Here is a 14,454-nt window from a genome sequence, read left to right on the forward strand (position 1 = left end):
AAGAAAGGACATTGTTTACACCCCAGTGCACACAATAATAGAACATGTAAGCATGGGTTCCCAGTTTCTCCCAGTTTAATTTTAAGTGATGAGCTTTGTGCATGGTTAGTACATGGTTTCTCTTTGCTTTTACACGGAAACCAAAAGTGAGAAAACACTATAATCCCTGGGCTGCTTTCTCCCTAACCTTGTCAGAAGAACATTTTGGAAATTTTTGATAATTTGCTCTCCAGGGTCATATTTTGACAGTTCAGTTTAATGTGTAATGAGTATCCTGGAACTTTATGGTTCTGAAAACCTTAATAGAGATATAGGATTTATATGGATATTAGTTGCAAGTAGGAACCTTTGAGTTGAAAGACAACCAGTCCCTCAAATTAATGCTAATTTCTCTTGTTAGAGACTGAGGCAGTTTTTCTTGGTTCAGTGCATCTGTTCTCAGAACCCCATATGCTCTCCTGATGTTCCCTACTTTATCGTACCTAGAAGTAAGTAAGTCTGGTTCAGTTCCTAGTTTGAGAAATTACTGTACTTCTAAACTATATTTAGTCTTAAAGTTTTGCTTTCTCTACAAAAATCTTCATATATTTGAGAAGTTTTTGATTCTTGCTTCTACTAACATATCATTTCAATGTAATGTCATTTTCTTTTTTTTATTTTTATTTATAAAATGGAAATATTGACAAGACTGTAGGATAAGAGGGGTACAATTCTACACAGTTCCCACCCCCAGAACTCCATATCCACTTCCCTCCCTTGATAACTTCCATATTTATCCCTATGGGAGTATGGATTGCTTCCACAATGACCATGGGCATTGGCAGTTGGATCCATACTACCTGCCTGTCTCTCTCTTTCCCTAGTGGGACAGGGCTCTGAGGAGACAGGGTTCCATATCACATGGTGGGGTCGTCTGCCCAGGGAAGTCAGGTTGGCATCATGGTAGCATCTGGAACCACAGTAATGAAGCTAAAGGGTTGACATTCCATGCCTGACATTTCTGGACACAAGTGTAACATGCCAAGGTGGTAATGGTGCATTGCTTAGGTTGGGATCAGCAGATATAGTATCAGTTGGTATGAATTGTGAGAAACATGCAGGAAAGTGAGCCCCACCCTAGAGATTCCAGGCCTGGGAGAAATATAGGCTTTATAGACAAAGGGGAAAATTCCTGCTATCTAAGGGTTTAAGAAGGCAATCAATAGTTATTGCTATCCAAACTGAGTTCTTCACTCACAAAACTGGAATTACCTTTGCTATAACCAAATTATTTGGCAATTGAGTTAACTTTAAAAATCCTTTTGTTAAGATTTGCTGTACCATACAAGACCTCACTATAATTTATGTCCTTTTATGCTATTTACATATAGTTGTATCTTATAAAGTAACACCAACAGTTGTTTCTGTTCTCCCTGGTCTAAGATTTTAGATTTAATATTTCAAAGAACATGTCATTATTAGAAATGTATTCACAATTTGAGCCCACCAATAAAATTTAATCTGACTACCAATTTGAAGTCTTAATTGCTTAGATTGAAGGAACATATACTCAGAGCTATGGTCTATGCATCAAAAACTTTGAGACATTCAGTCAATTTTCCCCTCTCATATTAATTAAATAGTGATTTATGAGACTATAAGTTAATAGGAGTGTATATTAACACCATCCCCACCACCAAAGGTCTGTGTCCTCCCCCCACTCTTCCCTCTCTCCCCCTCCAGTGAAGCTGAACATCTACCCTCACCCTCCACCCAGAGATTTTTACTTTGGTGCCCTACTCCAAACTCAATCAGATTCTGTTTTGAGTTTCCCTTTTTGTTCTTCTTTCTCAACTTTTGTTTATGAGTGGGATCATCCCATACTTGTCTTTGTCTTTCTGACTTATCACACTTAACATAATTCCTTCTGACTCCATACAAGATGGGTCAGAAAAGGTGGGTCCATTGTTCTTACTAGCTGCATAGTAGTCCATTGTGGGGCTCTGGGGAGGTGGAGCTCCAAGGTACATTGGTGGGGTTGTCTGTTCAGGGAAGTCTGGTCACATCCTGCTTGCACCTGGAACCTGGTGTCTGAAAAGAGAGTTAACATACAAAGCCAAACAAATTGTTGACCAATCATGGACCTAAAAGCTGGAATAGTGCAGATGAAGTGTTGGGGGGTCCTCCATTTTGTAGATAGCTAGTAGGCATATTTTAGTTATATTTCTAAGGCCCTGTAGCTATACTAGTGTTTTGTTTGTTTGTTTGTTTCTTTGTTTGTTTTGCCTGAGCCTGAAATCTGATATGTAGGTAGATCCAAGTTATTGTCTGGGGAGATGATGTCATGGCTGGAAAAAGTACCAGAAAGCTGGATAAGGAAAGAGAGTAGCTCTCTAATATGGAAAAGGGGTATAAAGATTGTTGACTGTAAACCCCATCGATTTGATGTGATCTTTAAGGCATGCCGTAAGGTCATTTACTTGAGCTTTTTCTTGTTCTCTAATGTGTGCTTTTATAGCTGAGTTTCTCTCTAAGTAATGTTTTAGCTGTGTCCCATATATTCTGATAGCTTGTGTCTTCCTGTGTCTTTCATTTGTTTCTAAGAACATTTGTATATCTTGCTTGAGTTCCTCTTTGACCCAGCGGTTATTAAGCAGTATGTTGTTGAGTTTCCAAATTTTGTGACTTGTAGTAATTTTCTGTTTGTTGCTGAGTGTTAGCTTTACTCCACTGTGGTCTGAGAAGATGCTTGGGATGATTTCAGTGCTCTTGAATTTGTTGACACTGTTTTTGTGGCCTATCATGTGGTCTATCCTGAAGATGTGCTGTGTGGATTTGAAAAGAATTTGTATTGCAGTTTCTTGGGGTGAAGAACTCTGAAAATGTCCAGGAGTTCTTTTTCTGGTAGGCCAATTATGCGAATGTTACTTATTTTGAGATCATCCCATATGTCTCTGTTGTTGTTTTCAGTGTCTCTCAATCTCTTTTGGAGCTATTTTACCTCTTCCTTAGTTTTATCTAACTCATCCTCTATCTGACTAATTCTGTTTTCTGCTTCTGTTAATCTGCTTTCCCTTCCCTCAGCTTCCTTCTTCACTGCAGTTTTTTTTTTTTTTTAACCTTGCTCACTTACAGTATTAGCTTGTTCTGCTAGTTGGCCTTTTAGCTTAGCTATTTCAGCTTTCAGTTCTCTAATTACCTTGAGGTAGCGAGTATTTTCCTTGAGGGTCTCATCAGTGGTTTCCCTATTTGTGGTAGCCTTTTCCTCGATAGCTGTCCTTGTTTCTGTGATTAATAGGTCAATTATTATTTGTATATTTTCTTTATTTATAGTTGCCTCTGGATTACTTGGAATTTTTTCTGCGTTCCTGTCCTGATTCATTGTGGTAGCAATTTTATTTGCTTTCAATTTAACTTTTTTTATTGTTATGGTTTATGTTTTTCTATACTGTCATCCTTCAATTGTTGTGTTGTGTGAGTATAAGCCACACTAAATAAAGTCTTTTCACACATGGAAAGTACAATAGAAACCAAAGCAAAGATTAATGCAATTCAGCCCAAACCAGTTAGCCAAGCAATACCTCTACTCTAAAAACAAAACAAAAAGAGAAAAGAAAAAAAAACAAGGAAAAAGCAAGAATACACAATTACGAATGTAAACTGTCAACTATAAATTCTAGAGACAGTGGGAAGAGAAAGAAGAGGGAAAAAGAAAGAGACATGAGAGAGAGAAAGAGTCCACTCCAAGTTAGACTTCTTCCACAAGATAATTCATGAACGAGTGCCAGTGAATACAGAAAGAAAAAGAAAAAAAAAAAAAAAAAACAGCAAAAGGAAAGAGATTTTTCTGATCAGCTAGAAGGAAAGAAAAAGAAAAGTGGAGAGAGAGAGAGAGAGAGAGAGAGAGAGAAGTTCCTCCCACAATGGGTAGCACACCCAATCACCTCTCAATGGAAAGAGCAACAACAGCTAATTTTGGCCGACCTGGAGAGGAGGGAAGAGACAAGTGCAAATAATAAAAATAATATAAAATAAAATTTAAAAAACCCTAACAGTCTGTAGATGAAACCATTCCAGATTGACAGCCCAGTCCCCTTCCTAAACCAAGCAAGAAGTTACAAGATGCAACTAACAGACAAACTCAAGAGGTAGAGTAGAGGAAGCCCAGTAATCTAACCCAGGGAAGACTGGGGCCCTGATTGGTTAGGTATTCTGTCATTCAGATAGAGCTCCAGCCCCCTTCCAAAAGACAAAAAAAGAGTTCCAGTGGTGCAATTGATTAGCCTGTGGTACTTATACAAAAGGGAAAAAAAAAAGCCTTTGCTTGGGGAAATACATCCCCATTTGGATGACATTCCTACTGATCCAGGAATCTTGATAAAGAAATTAGCTCCACAGGAGGCCTACCAGGAGTGGGCAGGGGAACTGCAGAGTGAAATAGCAAATATGAAGACACCCAGCCAAATCCCTGTTTCCTTTGTCCCTTTTGGCCTCTGTTTGCCAGCCCAAGCAAGGGTGGATTATGGGGCTCTTCCTTAGTACAACCCTGAACCCCACCTGCACTCTTTGCCCACCACAGACCCAGAACTCCTACCCTCACCCCAACTTCCCAGGTTTGAAGCAGACTCCTTGCAGAGCTCACACCAGGTGTTGTCTCCAGGTCACCAGCCACCTTGGCTCCGCCTTAATGTGATTTTCATCCACTTGAACTTTGCTCCTGACTTCCTTTAAAAAAATAAGCATCCAATCATTCCATCAAAAGAGACAAAGCTAGAGATTATAAACTCATAGCATATTGTCACGTTTACCAACCACACCCATATATTCAACTTTCTGAATCCAGATCCCACCCCCACAGAACATGTTCTTAGACATCCTGCCCCCCCCCAAAAAAAAAAACCCTACCATAAACTACACCTTAACAGACATCCCTGGTACACACCAGCCCTGGACAGACACATCTACCCACCCTAACAGATACAAATAGACCCCACACCCTTTCGTAGTCTCATCCCCTTCCCCACTTATAAATGCCCACAGACACACAGATCCTTTTGAAAAGCATTCAGTCACCTGCAGAGTCTCTTTGTCTCTTGTGGGAACAAGATCATGGGTCTGAATAATTCTAAGCCACAATGATTATTCTGTATCAAGGAGTCCACAGGAAGGAAGAAATGGAAGCTGGATGGCTACTCCATCTGGGTTTTGTTTGTTTTTAAACAGTTTATTGGAGTTTTTATATGCATGAACACAACTCAATACTCCTTTCAACCTTACATTTTTACAGGAAGTGTTTCTGAGGAATCCACAGAAGGAGACCCCTGTCCATATAAGAAAACAAACTTTTATAGCATGTGTCAAAGTGATCCAAGTATACATCCTGAAAATAGGGTGACTTATGGGAGTTGGGCAGTAATGCAGCAGGTTAAGCGCACGTGGCACCAAGCACAAGGACCAGCTTAAGGATTCCAGTTCAAACCCTGCTCCCCACCTGCAGGGGAGTCGCTTCACAAGCGGTGAAGCTGGTCTGCAGGTGTCTATCTTTCTCTCCCCCTCTCTGTCTTCTCCTCCTCTCTCTATTTCTCTGTCTTATCCAACGGTGACATCAATAACAACAACAATAATAACTACAACAATAAAACAACAAGGGCAACAAAAGGGAATAAATACATAAATACATTTTTTAAAAGAGTGTTATAAAAAAATAGGGTGACTTATAGTAAGTTACAACATTTATCTGACGAGGTTTTGATGTGTCTATTATCTATCTAATCTATCTGTCTAGCATCTATCTTATATTAAAAGGAGGTCACAATGTAGGCTAAAACCAAAAGGATATGACATTGGAAAATAAATAGTAAGGATATTTGTTGTTGAATTCTTAACTTCTAGAAAACATGGCATGGGGTTGGGCAGTGGCACCCTAGTAGAGCTGGCTTACTATGTATGCAAGGACCTGAGTTCAAGCCAGTGGTCCCCACCTGTGTGGGTGGGGTGGGGTGGGGGGGCCTTTAGAGTGGTGAAGAAGTACTGCAGTTTTTCTCCTTCTTTCTTCCCTCCCTCCCTCCCTCCCTCCCTCTCTCCCTTCTCATTTTTCTCTCTGTCTGTATCTAAAACAAATAAGTAAATCTTAAAGAAGAAAGTAAGAAGGAGAGAAAAAGAAAGAAAGAAGAGAATCATGACAAAAAAGTTTTTTGGCCTTTGTGAGATTGTACATTTTCCTCATCATCCATATCAGACACAAACCCTAGAAACACCCCCCCCCCCATGTCTTTTGGCCTTTTAACACCTGATAGTCTGTCCAGGTCTCTATAGATATCCAGAATATCTAGGCCAGATGGCACTGGTAGCATAAAAGATTCCTCACTGCTGCTATTCTAGTACTATGCCAGCTACTTAGTGGGATTCAGAGTAATCCTGGAAGCTTGCATTTTACTACTTGTTTCCATCCTTATTACACATTTCCCGATAATTCAGGCTTGCCAAGGTAGGCCACCTTTTACATTCTCTTTGCCACCACCCACCCAACTTGATAAAACCCGCTGGATAAATAAAATAATATTGTTCAAGAAAAAGTCACATACAATTTTGAGGGACAAGTTTTCCATTGATTGGGGGGAGCAGGGAATGGGGGTACAAGGGACTACACCTGTTGGAAGAGCTGTGTTTCCAGACTACCAAAAGAAAGCAGTATTTATATATCAGATGACTCTAGGTTATACCTCAATTCTGTGGAGTATCATTTGCAGCTAATTCCAGTTGGAAACACTCTATATGGAAAGCCAGGATGAGTCTGTTTTTCATGGCTTATCAAAGGAGGCTAAGGATGTAGAATGTCCCTGTAATTCATGACTCCCAGGCTTATCTGGGAGGGCACAGGGCTTTTGAGATTGGAAGCTTTTTACTGAACTACTTGGTATGCTGGCATATCCGAAATGACTGTGGCAAAGGGTGAGCTATTAGTTTTTCTCTCTCTCCATAATCATGGTTCTTGATACAGTTGTGGCAGAAAACAGGTAAGGAAGCCAAATGAGCTCTTCTACCATGAGCATCAGCACCTTCATGCCAATATTTTGTCAGCTGATTTATTCTAAAAACCACTTCTTTTTTTCTCTCTTTCTTTCTTTTTAGATTTATTAATAAAAAGGAAACACTGACAAAACCATAGGATAAGAGGGGTACAACTCCACACAATTCCCATCACCAGAACTCCATATCCCATCCCCTCGCCTGATAACTTTCCTATTCTTTAACCCTCTGGGAGTATGGACCCAGGGTCACTGTGGGATGCAAAAAGTTGAAGGTCTGGCTTCTGTAATTGCTTCCCCACTGAACATGGGTGTTGACAGGTGGATCCATACTCTCACCTGCCTCTCTCTTTCCCTAGTGAGGTGGGGTTCTGGGGAGGTGGAGCTCTAGGACACATTGGTGAGGTTGTCTGCCCAGGGGAGTCTAGTTGGCATCATGCTAGCATCTGGAACCTGGTGGCTGAAAAGAGAGTTAACATACAAAATCAAACAAGTTGTTGGCTAATCATGAACCTAAAGGCTGGAGTAGTGCAGATGAAGATTTGGGGGGGGGGGGTTCTGTTCTGTAGATAGCTAGTAGGCATATTTTAGTTATATTCCAAAGGGCCTGTGTCTATACTAGTTTTTTTTGTTTGTTTGTTTTCCCCTGAGCCTGAAATCTGATATGCAGGTGGATCCTAGTTTTTGTCTGGGGAGATGATGTCATGGCTGGAAAAAGGACCAGAAAGCTGGATCTGGGAAGAAAGTAGCTCCCAAATATGGGAAAGATGTATAAATATTGTTGACTGTAACCCCCATTGATTTGATGTGATCTGGGACCTAGAACCACTTCTTTTTTGCCAGCTGAGAATTCTGACTAAATCTCCCTATCACCGTTGGATATTAAGTTTCATAAATCCATTGTCATTCTCATATGACTACTATAATTTTGCTTTGTGGAATGATAGACAAATAAGACACTGCAGAATTTTATGTATCTTAAATTCCACCATGGTAGCTGTTATGTGAAAATCTTTGTATTCCTCAAATTCCAGGGGAAATTCATTCTAACATTTAATTATGGAAACCACAATTATGGATTAAGTAGGGACACGGTGGAAGGTATCGCAAGAGATGGCTTAGCAAGCTGTATCCATATGGAAATAGAAGTAAGTTGTTTTTTTTTTATTCTAGCTTCTATTTATAAATGGAGTTCATGTGAATTTGTACATATACATTTGAGATTGGAGAGGGGGCTACAGTGTGCAAAAGCACACTGCTAGGCACAGAAGGAATAGATATGAAAGTATGAAATTTCAAGTTTTTAACTTGTATAAAGGGAACATGAAAAAGTAAATGATGGGGCCAGGCGGTGGTACACCTGGTTATGTGCTCACATTACAGTGCGCAAGGATCCAGGTTCAATCCCCTGGTCCCCATTTGCAGGGGAAAAGCTTCATGAGTGGTGAGGTAGAGCTGCAGGTGTCTCTCTGTCTTTGTCCCTCTCAATCTCCCCTCTCCTCTCAATTTCTCTCTGTCTCTATCCAATACTAAATAAATTAAATATTAAAAATTAAATGATAGGAGCTAGATTATAAGAAATAACTCCTGCCAACATCCATGTCTAGAGGAGAAGCAATTACAGAAGGCAGACCATCTACCTTTTGTACCTCAGAAAATGTTTTGGCCCATACTCCCATAGAGGGATAAAGAGTACGAAACCTTCCAATGGAGGGGTTGGGACACGGAGCTCTAGTGGTGGGAACTGTGTGAAACTGTACTCCTTTTATTTTACATTCTTGTTAATCATTATTACATCATTAATAAAAAATTAAAAATAAATACCGTATGCAGTAAGATGGCCACTTAAAGACTTATTTTCTTGGATTCAGGAGATGAGTTAGGTCTTGGGTGCTGTCCCCAGTACCATATGGAAGCACTGTGGACAGCACTCAGAGAACTCCCAAGTGTAACAGCACTGCTTCACCACTTGTGAGTTGCTCCCTTGCAGGTGGGCCTTGAACCCATCCCTGGAGGCTTGAACCTAGGTATATGTGCACTCCACAAGGTATGCCACCATCTGGCCCCATTTTCTTTGTTTCTGTGCCAGGAAGAAGAGAGACCTTTCCCCCAAAGGTCAAAGACATGGACAAAGACTTGTCCATGTCTTCCATGGACAAGTCAGAAATAGAATGAATGCATCTTGGAGTGCAGGAAGTGTTCTAACTCCTTGTGTCTCTCTTTTCATAGTCATGAGAACTGGATCCTGTTTTATTTTTTATTTTATTTTTTTCTCTCTGAGAACTTTCTCCTCATTCCCAAGAGTTTGAGAATCTAGACATCAGATTTGATGTCTTTGATTCCCCCCAGCTCAAGCATTTTTCCAGACTGTTTTTGTCTTTGGCTCCTTTTGGAATTATTGGTTCTAAGATTGAGATGGAAGCAGCTTTACAGAGTCCATTTGGAATAGGTTTTCCATGTCGTTGAGAAGGAAGCTGACATTCAGCAAGTTTGAGAGATTTGCATGAAGTCAACAGAGCAGACTCACAGATGCCTGTGAGCTCTAAATTGTCAGGGAATCAGGAACTTGACCTTCCCATACTCTGGATAAAAGTTATGAAGCATGGCAGGATATAGTAAGCCAGATTGATGGATTAGAGATAGGAGACAGCAAAGAGGAAGTAAGGAACATTTCTTTCTTGCAAAATCTTGAACACCTGGTGCTAACTTTTGGAATGTAGAATTAAAATGAATTTTTAATAATACTGTGAATATACCTATTTGTATCTAACAATTTTCTTTGTTCACTTATTTATTAGAATCATTAGGATGAATTCTTATATTACCAATATGACAGTTTAGTATTTAATGAACAGAAGAAAGTAATCCAACCTTGGGACATTTATAGGAACATAGCTAATTATACAGATATAATAAATTCTTCAGTATAATGTGACTTATTAAACTTCTATCATCAGATGTCTCAAAAAGGATTTATTTTTTTCCTTTTTTGTTTTTTTGCAAAAAGGATTTCTGAATCTTAATATTTATCTCTAATGTGTTAATTCTCTTTAAATGGATAGGGTATGAGAAGTTTGAAATACTCCTATTTCGAGCCTCGGTACATCCTAGTGGTGCCCATGAACAAGAAAAAATATGAGGGGCACTTACGGAGGAAAGGACTATTCAGTCGTTCAGAGATCGAATTTGCTGTCTCCAGAGTGGACCATTACATTAAGGTTAATCAGGAAATGCCAGGATATTTTGATGCAGTGATCAATGCAGGTCAGTCACCTTCAGCAAAGTTCCATTTTTGAAAGAGGTCACTAGGGACAAATCGACTCCCTTACTTTTGGCAGAATAGAGTTGAATGAGGGCCCTGCATTCTCACGGACTTCACCCAAACCCGTTCTGGTGGCCTCCTCCACCTTCCGGCCAGTGACAGACCACCAGATCCTTCTTGTACTTCAAGTCGCCACTCCTTTCCTCTTCCACTAGCAGAGAAGTCCTTTGGTTCACTTTAGGCTCAACTGTATAAGCTCCCTTTTGATTAGCCCAATTCAGTCAGCCAGTAAGTAACCCCACATTACTGCTGCCAACATCCCTTTTGCCATACAACATAACACAATCACAAGAGTACTATATCATCACATTCACAGCTTCTGCTCACACTTGTGAGCAGGAGACTATAGAGGATAATGTCACTGAAACTTAGAAATCTGTTCATCACAGTATTCTTAAGAGTCAAAGGAGCTAAAAAAAAAAAAAATCATTATCATTAAGTGGTATGAAATCACTGTATCTTGATCTGTTTCTCTTGCTTGAAAAGTCATCTCTCTTTTGTTGTAGATGACCTGGATGCTGCCTACCATAATCTTAGTCAGCTCGTTAGAGAATACCTTGGATTGACTGAGGAAACTTCCAAGACATTGGCTCCAACTACAGGTATTCCCTATCCCTTTTGTAGTGGAAAAAGAAATTTTTTTTTTACATGGAAAAGAAAGCAAATTTGTGAGCTATTCTTTAGAAACTCATTAACAAGGCTAAATCTGGTTCCTGCCTCATTAATCCTTATACTTCCTCTGAACTGGTTATCCCCACAAGTGAGTAGTCTGTGTCTGATTTCTGGACTTGATCTTCTGTGTCTCAGTGACTGTAATGGAACTCAGAGGACAGCCCTTCAGGGAGGTGCTGGGCAGTATCTTGGAGGTTCATAAAAGATAAAAGTCAGCCTTAGGGAGTAGCGCAGCGGTGTAAGTGCAGGTGGGGCAAAGCATAAGGACCTGCGTAAGGCTCCCCACCTGCAGGGGAGTTGCTTCATAGGAAGTGAAGCAGGTCTGCAGGTGTCTATCTTTCTCTCCCCCTCTCTGTCTTCCCCTTCTCTCTGTCCTATCCAACAACAACGACATCAATAACAACAACAATAATAACTACAACAATAAAAAGTAACAAGTACAACAAAAGGGTAAATAAATTAATAAATAAATAAGAGTCAGCCTTGTAGCTCACAACTCTGTTTTCTAAAACTTTGGCATCCTTAGGGGCTTGAGGTAGTGTTCTGCTTGACAGGTTGGCATTTAGTGTTGTTTTAGTCCAAGAGATTGCTTTCTCCTTTCCTTTGCATTGTGCTAGTCCTTAAAATATAGCTTTGCAAGTGTGTCATGTGAACATGCCCATTGGAAAATGCCAGCAAGGACCTGCCACTCCCTTGGGCAAACTGCTAGCTGTTCAGAGCTTCAGCTTACTATCCATGATGCTAAGCTGATTGTAAGATTTTGCCAGCAACATGAAGTTAATCTTTCCACCAATGTCATGGGTCAGACACAGAAAATGAGATAGGAGATGTAAAAGTGCATCTCCTTGAAATCTACATACTCTAAAACCCTGCCTGATAATTTTGGTATATATGTGTTTTGAAATAAATAATTTTGGTATATGCGTGTTTTGAAAGTTCCCTCGTCCTCAAGTCTGCCTCACACTCTGTAGGATATCTACTTAAAAAAGGAAAAAGAAGGAAAAAGAAAACAAGTGTTGGCAAGGATATAGGAAAATTGGGAATGGAAAATGACCTGGTAGTTCCTCAAAAAGAAAGAAAAGAAAGAAAAAGAAAAAATAAAAATCCAAATAAGATCACCAAGTGACTCAGCAGTTCTGCTCTGGTCCTATATTCAATGAAGTGAGAGCAGGGAGCTGAACTCAAGTTCATAGTAGCATTAGTCACAGTACCAATCCACATGTCCACTGACAGAAAAAAGGACAAACAAAATGCAGTACAAGCATATAATGGAATATTATTTAGCTTTACAGAAGAAAATTTGGGCATATGCTATAATGTGGATAAACCTTGAGGACATTGGGCTGGGTGGTGGTGCACCTGGTTGAGTGCACATGTTACAATGCACAAGGACCCAGGCCCCTCCCCCAACCCCCTCCCCCACCAAGTTCCCACCTACAGAGGAAAAGCTTTGCAATGGGTGAGGCAGTGTTGTATGTGTCTCTCTGTCTCTTTCCCTGTCTACCACTCCCTCCCCTCTCATTTTCTGGCTGTCTCTATCCAATAAATAAATAAAGATAATAAAAAAATAAAAACCTTGAGGCCATTATGCTAAGTGAAATAAATCAGTCACAAAACCACAAATGACTATATGGTTCTTTAATGTGAGGTTCTTAGGGTAGTCAGATTCATAGAGGCAGAAAGAAGAATGGCCAAGGGCTAGAGTGGAGGGTGGAATTAGTGTTTAAAAAAAATGGTACTAAGTTTCAGTTTTATAAGACAAAAAGAATTATGAACCTGGGTGGTTACACATGTAAAAGTAATGTCATTGAACCATACACTTCAGAAATGGATAAGATGGCCATTTTTATGTGATGTGTGTCTTTCCACCACCACAATTATAATAAAAAAGATCCTCCCAATGGAATGAATCATAGTCATATAGCACATCTATTCTTAATGTGAGTTATTCTTAATGTGAATTTACCTTCTTCACCTTATCTTGGATGGAGCTTGAAAGAATCATGTTAAGTGAGAGAAGCCAGAAGAGAAGGATGAATATGGGATAATCTCACCCATAGACTTAAGTTGAGAAATAAGAACAGAAAGGGGAAACACAAACTAGAACTTGGCTGTTGCTTGCTTGTTCTTCAGGAGTCTGGCAGCATTATATATACATGTATTCCAGCTTCTCGCCACATAGGATCCTGCTTGCACACAGGCCAGGAAGGACCAGGGCATGGTTTTGCCAGAAGTCAAACTACTGTGCTGTTTTGCAACTTTATACCTTTTTTCCAAGGTCAGGTGCCTCTGGAGTTTTGGAGCAAGGTCAGGATGAAACAGATCACAACTAGTACTGTAGATAATGTCTGAGGTTTTCTTGCTGCTTTTGTCTCACAGAAGACAGATGACCACAGAACAACTAATTGTTGAGAAAGTTCCAGAAGGTGTTATTGCAGGACTGTGCTCTGTTTCCAGTGGGAGAGGAGCAATAAATCAGGAGTCTTCTGGCAAGTTTATCCAGCCTTTGGATTCTTTGCACTTTGGGCTTAGAAAGCTGTTGGGAAATTCTCTCTCTCCCGCGACACTAGCCTGACAGAAAGCCGCAACTAGCGAGTTGTGCTGTACCTCTCCTGAGGCTTCCTTAGCTTGGTGCAAGTTTCTCTTGAGGACATCTGAAATCTTTGCTAACCCAGCAACCTTCTGATCTTTAATTTGCTCTCCCGGGGTGGGGTTTTCCCTCTGTGGGCTATCCCCTACGTTAGAACACCCTGTTCTGCTCCCTGAACCAGGCCCATCTCCCATTGTAAATTAATAAATTGGTCTTCTGGCGTTTAAATCAGCCCCTTGTGGGTTTGGACAAACAGGTGTCAGTCCCCTGGGCCTGACTAGTTCTGAGTCACAGACAAAAGCATCGATAGCACCTTTCATGTGGTGGCACTGGCCTCCGAAGCCAGCAGGGCACTCCCCCACCTCCATCTCTTCTTTGTCTGCAATCATCATAACACTATTGGGTGCAATCGCCATTTGGCAAATTAATAGACCAGATAATGCGTGCAGAGAAAAGTAAATTTCCATCTTAAAGAGTATAATAAAACTCCATTTGTTTGCATTAATTGGGTTAGGCCTGTCTAATTTGATGATAAGTATGAGTTGCAGTATTTGTAAACATGTTATCACTCATTTAATACATTTAATATAACTGAAATTGGGCAATTCAATTATTAACCCATGGATTCCAGCTTGCAAATGTGGATGAGAGGGTTTGTAGTTAATACATCAAATCACTACCCTCAACAGAATTGTTTTTCTGACAGATTTAATCTTTTGGAAAGTAATATGTTTTCTCTTTGTTAAAGACTTTTTTTGAGAAAGAGAGAGAAAAAAAGAACAACACTGAGTTCTTGTTTTTTTTTAAATATTTATTTATTTATTTATTCCCATTTGTTGCCCTTGTTTTATTGTTGTAGTTTT

The 14,454-nt window shown here is 40.0% G+C and overlaps 1 protein-coding gene across 6 annotated transcripts in view; it reads left to right on the forward strand.

Annotated features, from left to right (window-relative positions):
* Positions 1–14,454, forward strand: part of LRGUK (leucine rich repeats and guanylate kinase domain containing) — a 149,500-nt gene that overhangs the window by 80,036 nt on the left and 55,010 nt on the right. For all 6 annotated transcript variants that reach the window (XM_060196599.1, XM_060196598.1, XM_060196594.1 and 3 more), the window contains 3 exons: positions 8,042–8,155; positions 10,070–10,271; positions 10,836–10,931. In XM_060196599.1, the coding sequence (XP_060052582.1) occupies positions 8,042–8,155; positions 10,070–10,271; positions 10,836–10,931 (412 nt within the window). The remainder of the gene's footprint in view (positions 1–8,041; positions 8,156–10,069; positions 10,272–10,835; positions 10,932–14,454) is intronic.

The sequence above is a fragment of the Erinaceus europaeus genome, chromosome 8 (assembly GCF_950295315.1).
Source record: "Erinaceus europaeus chromosome 8, mEriEur2.1, whole genome shotgun sequence".
In the NCBI taxonomy this organism is placed as follows: Eukaryota; Metazoa; Chordata; class Mammalia; order Eulipotyphla; family Erinaceidae; genus Erinaceus; species Erinaceus europaeus.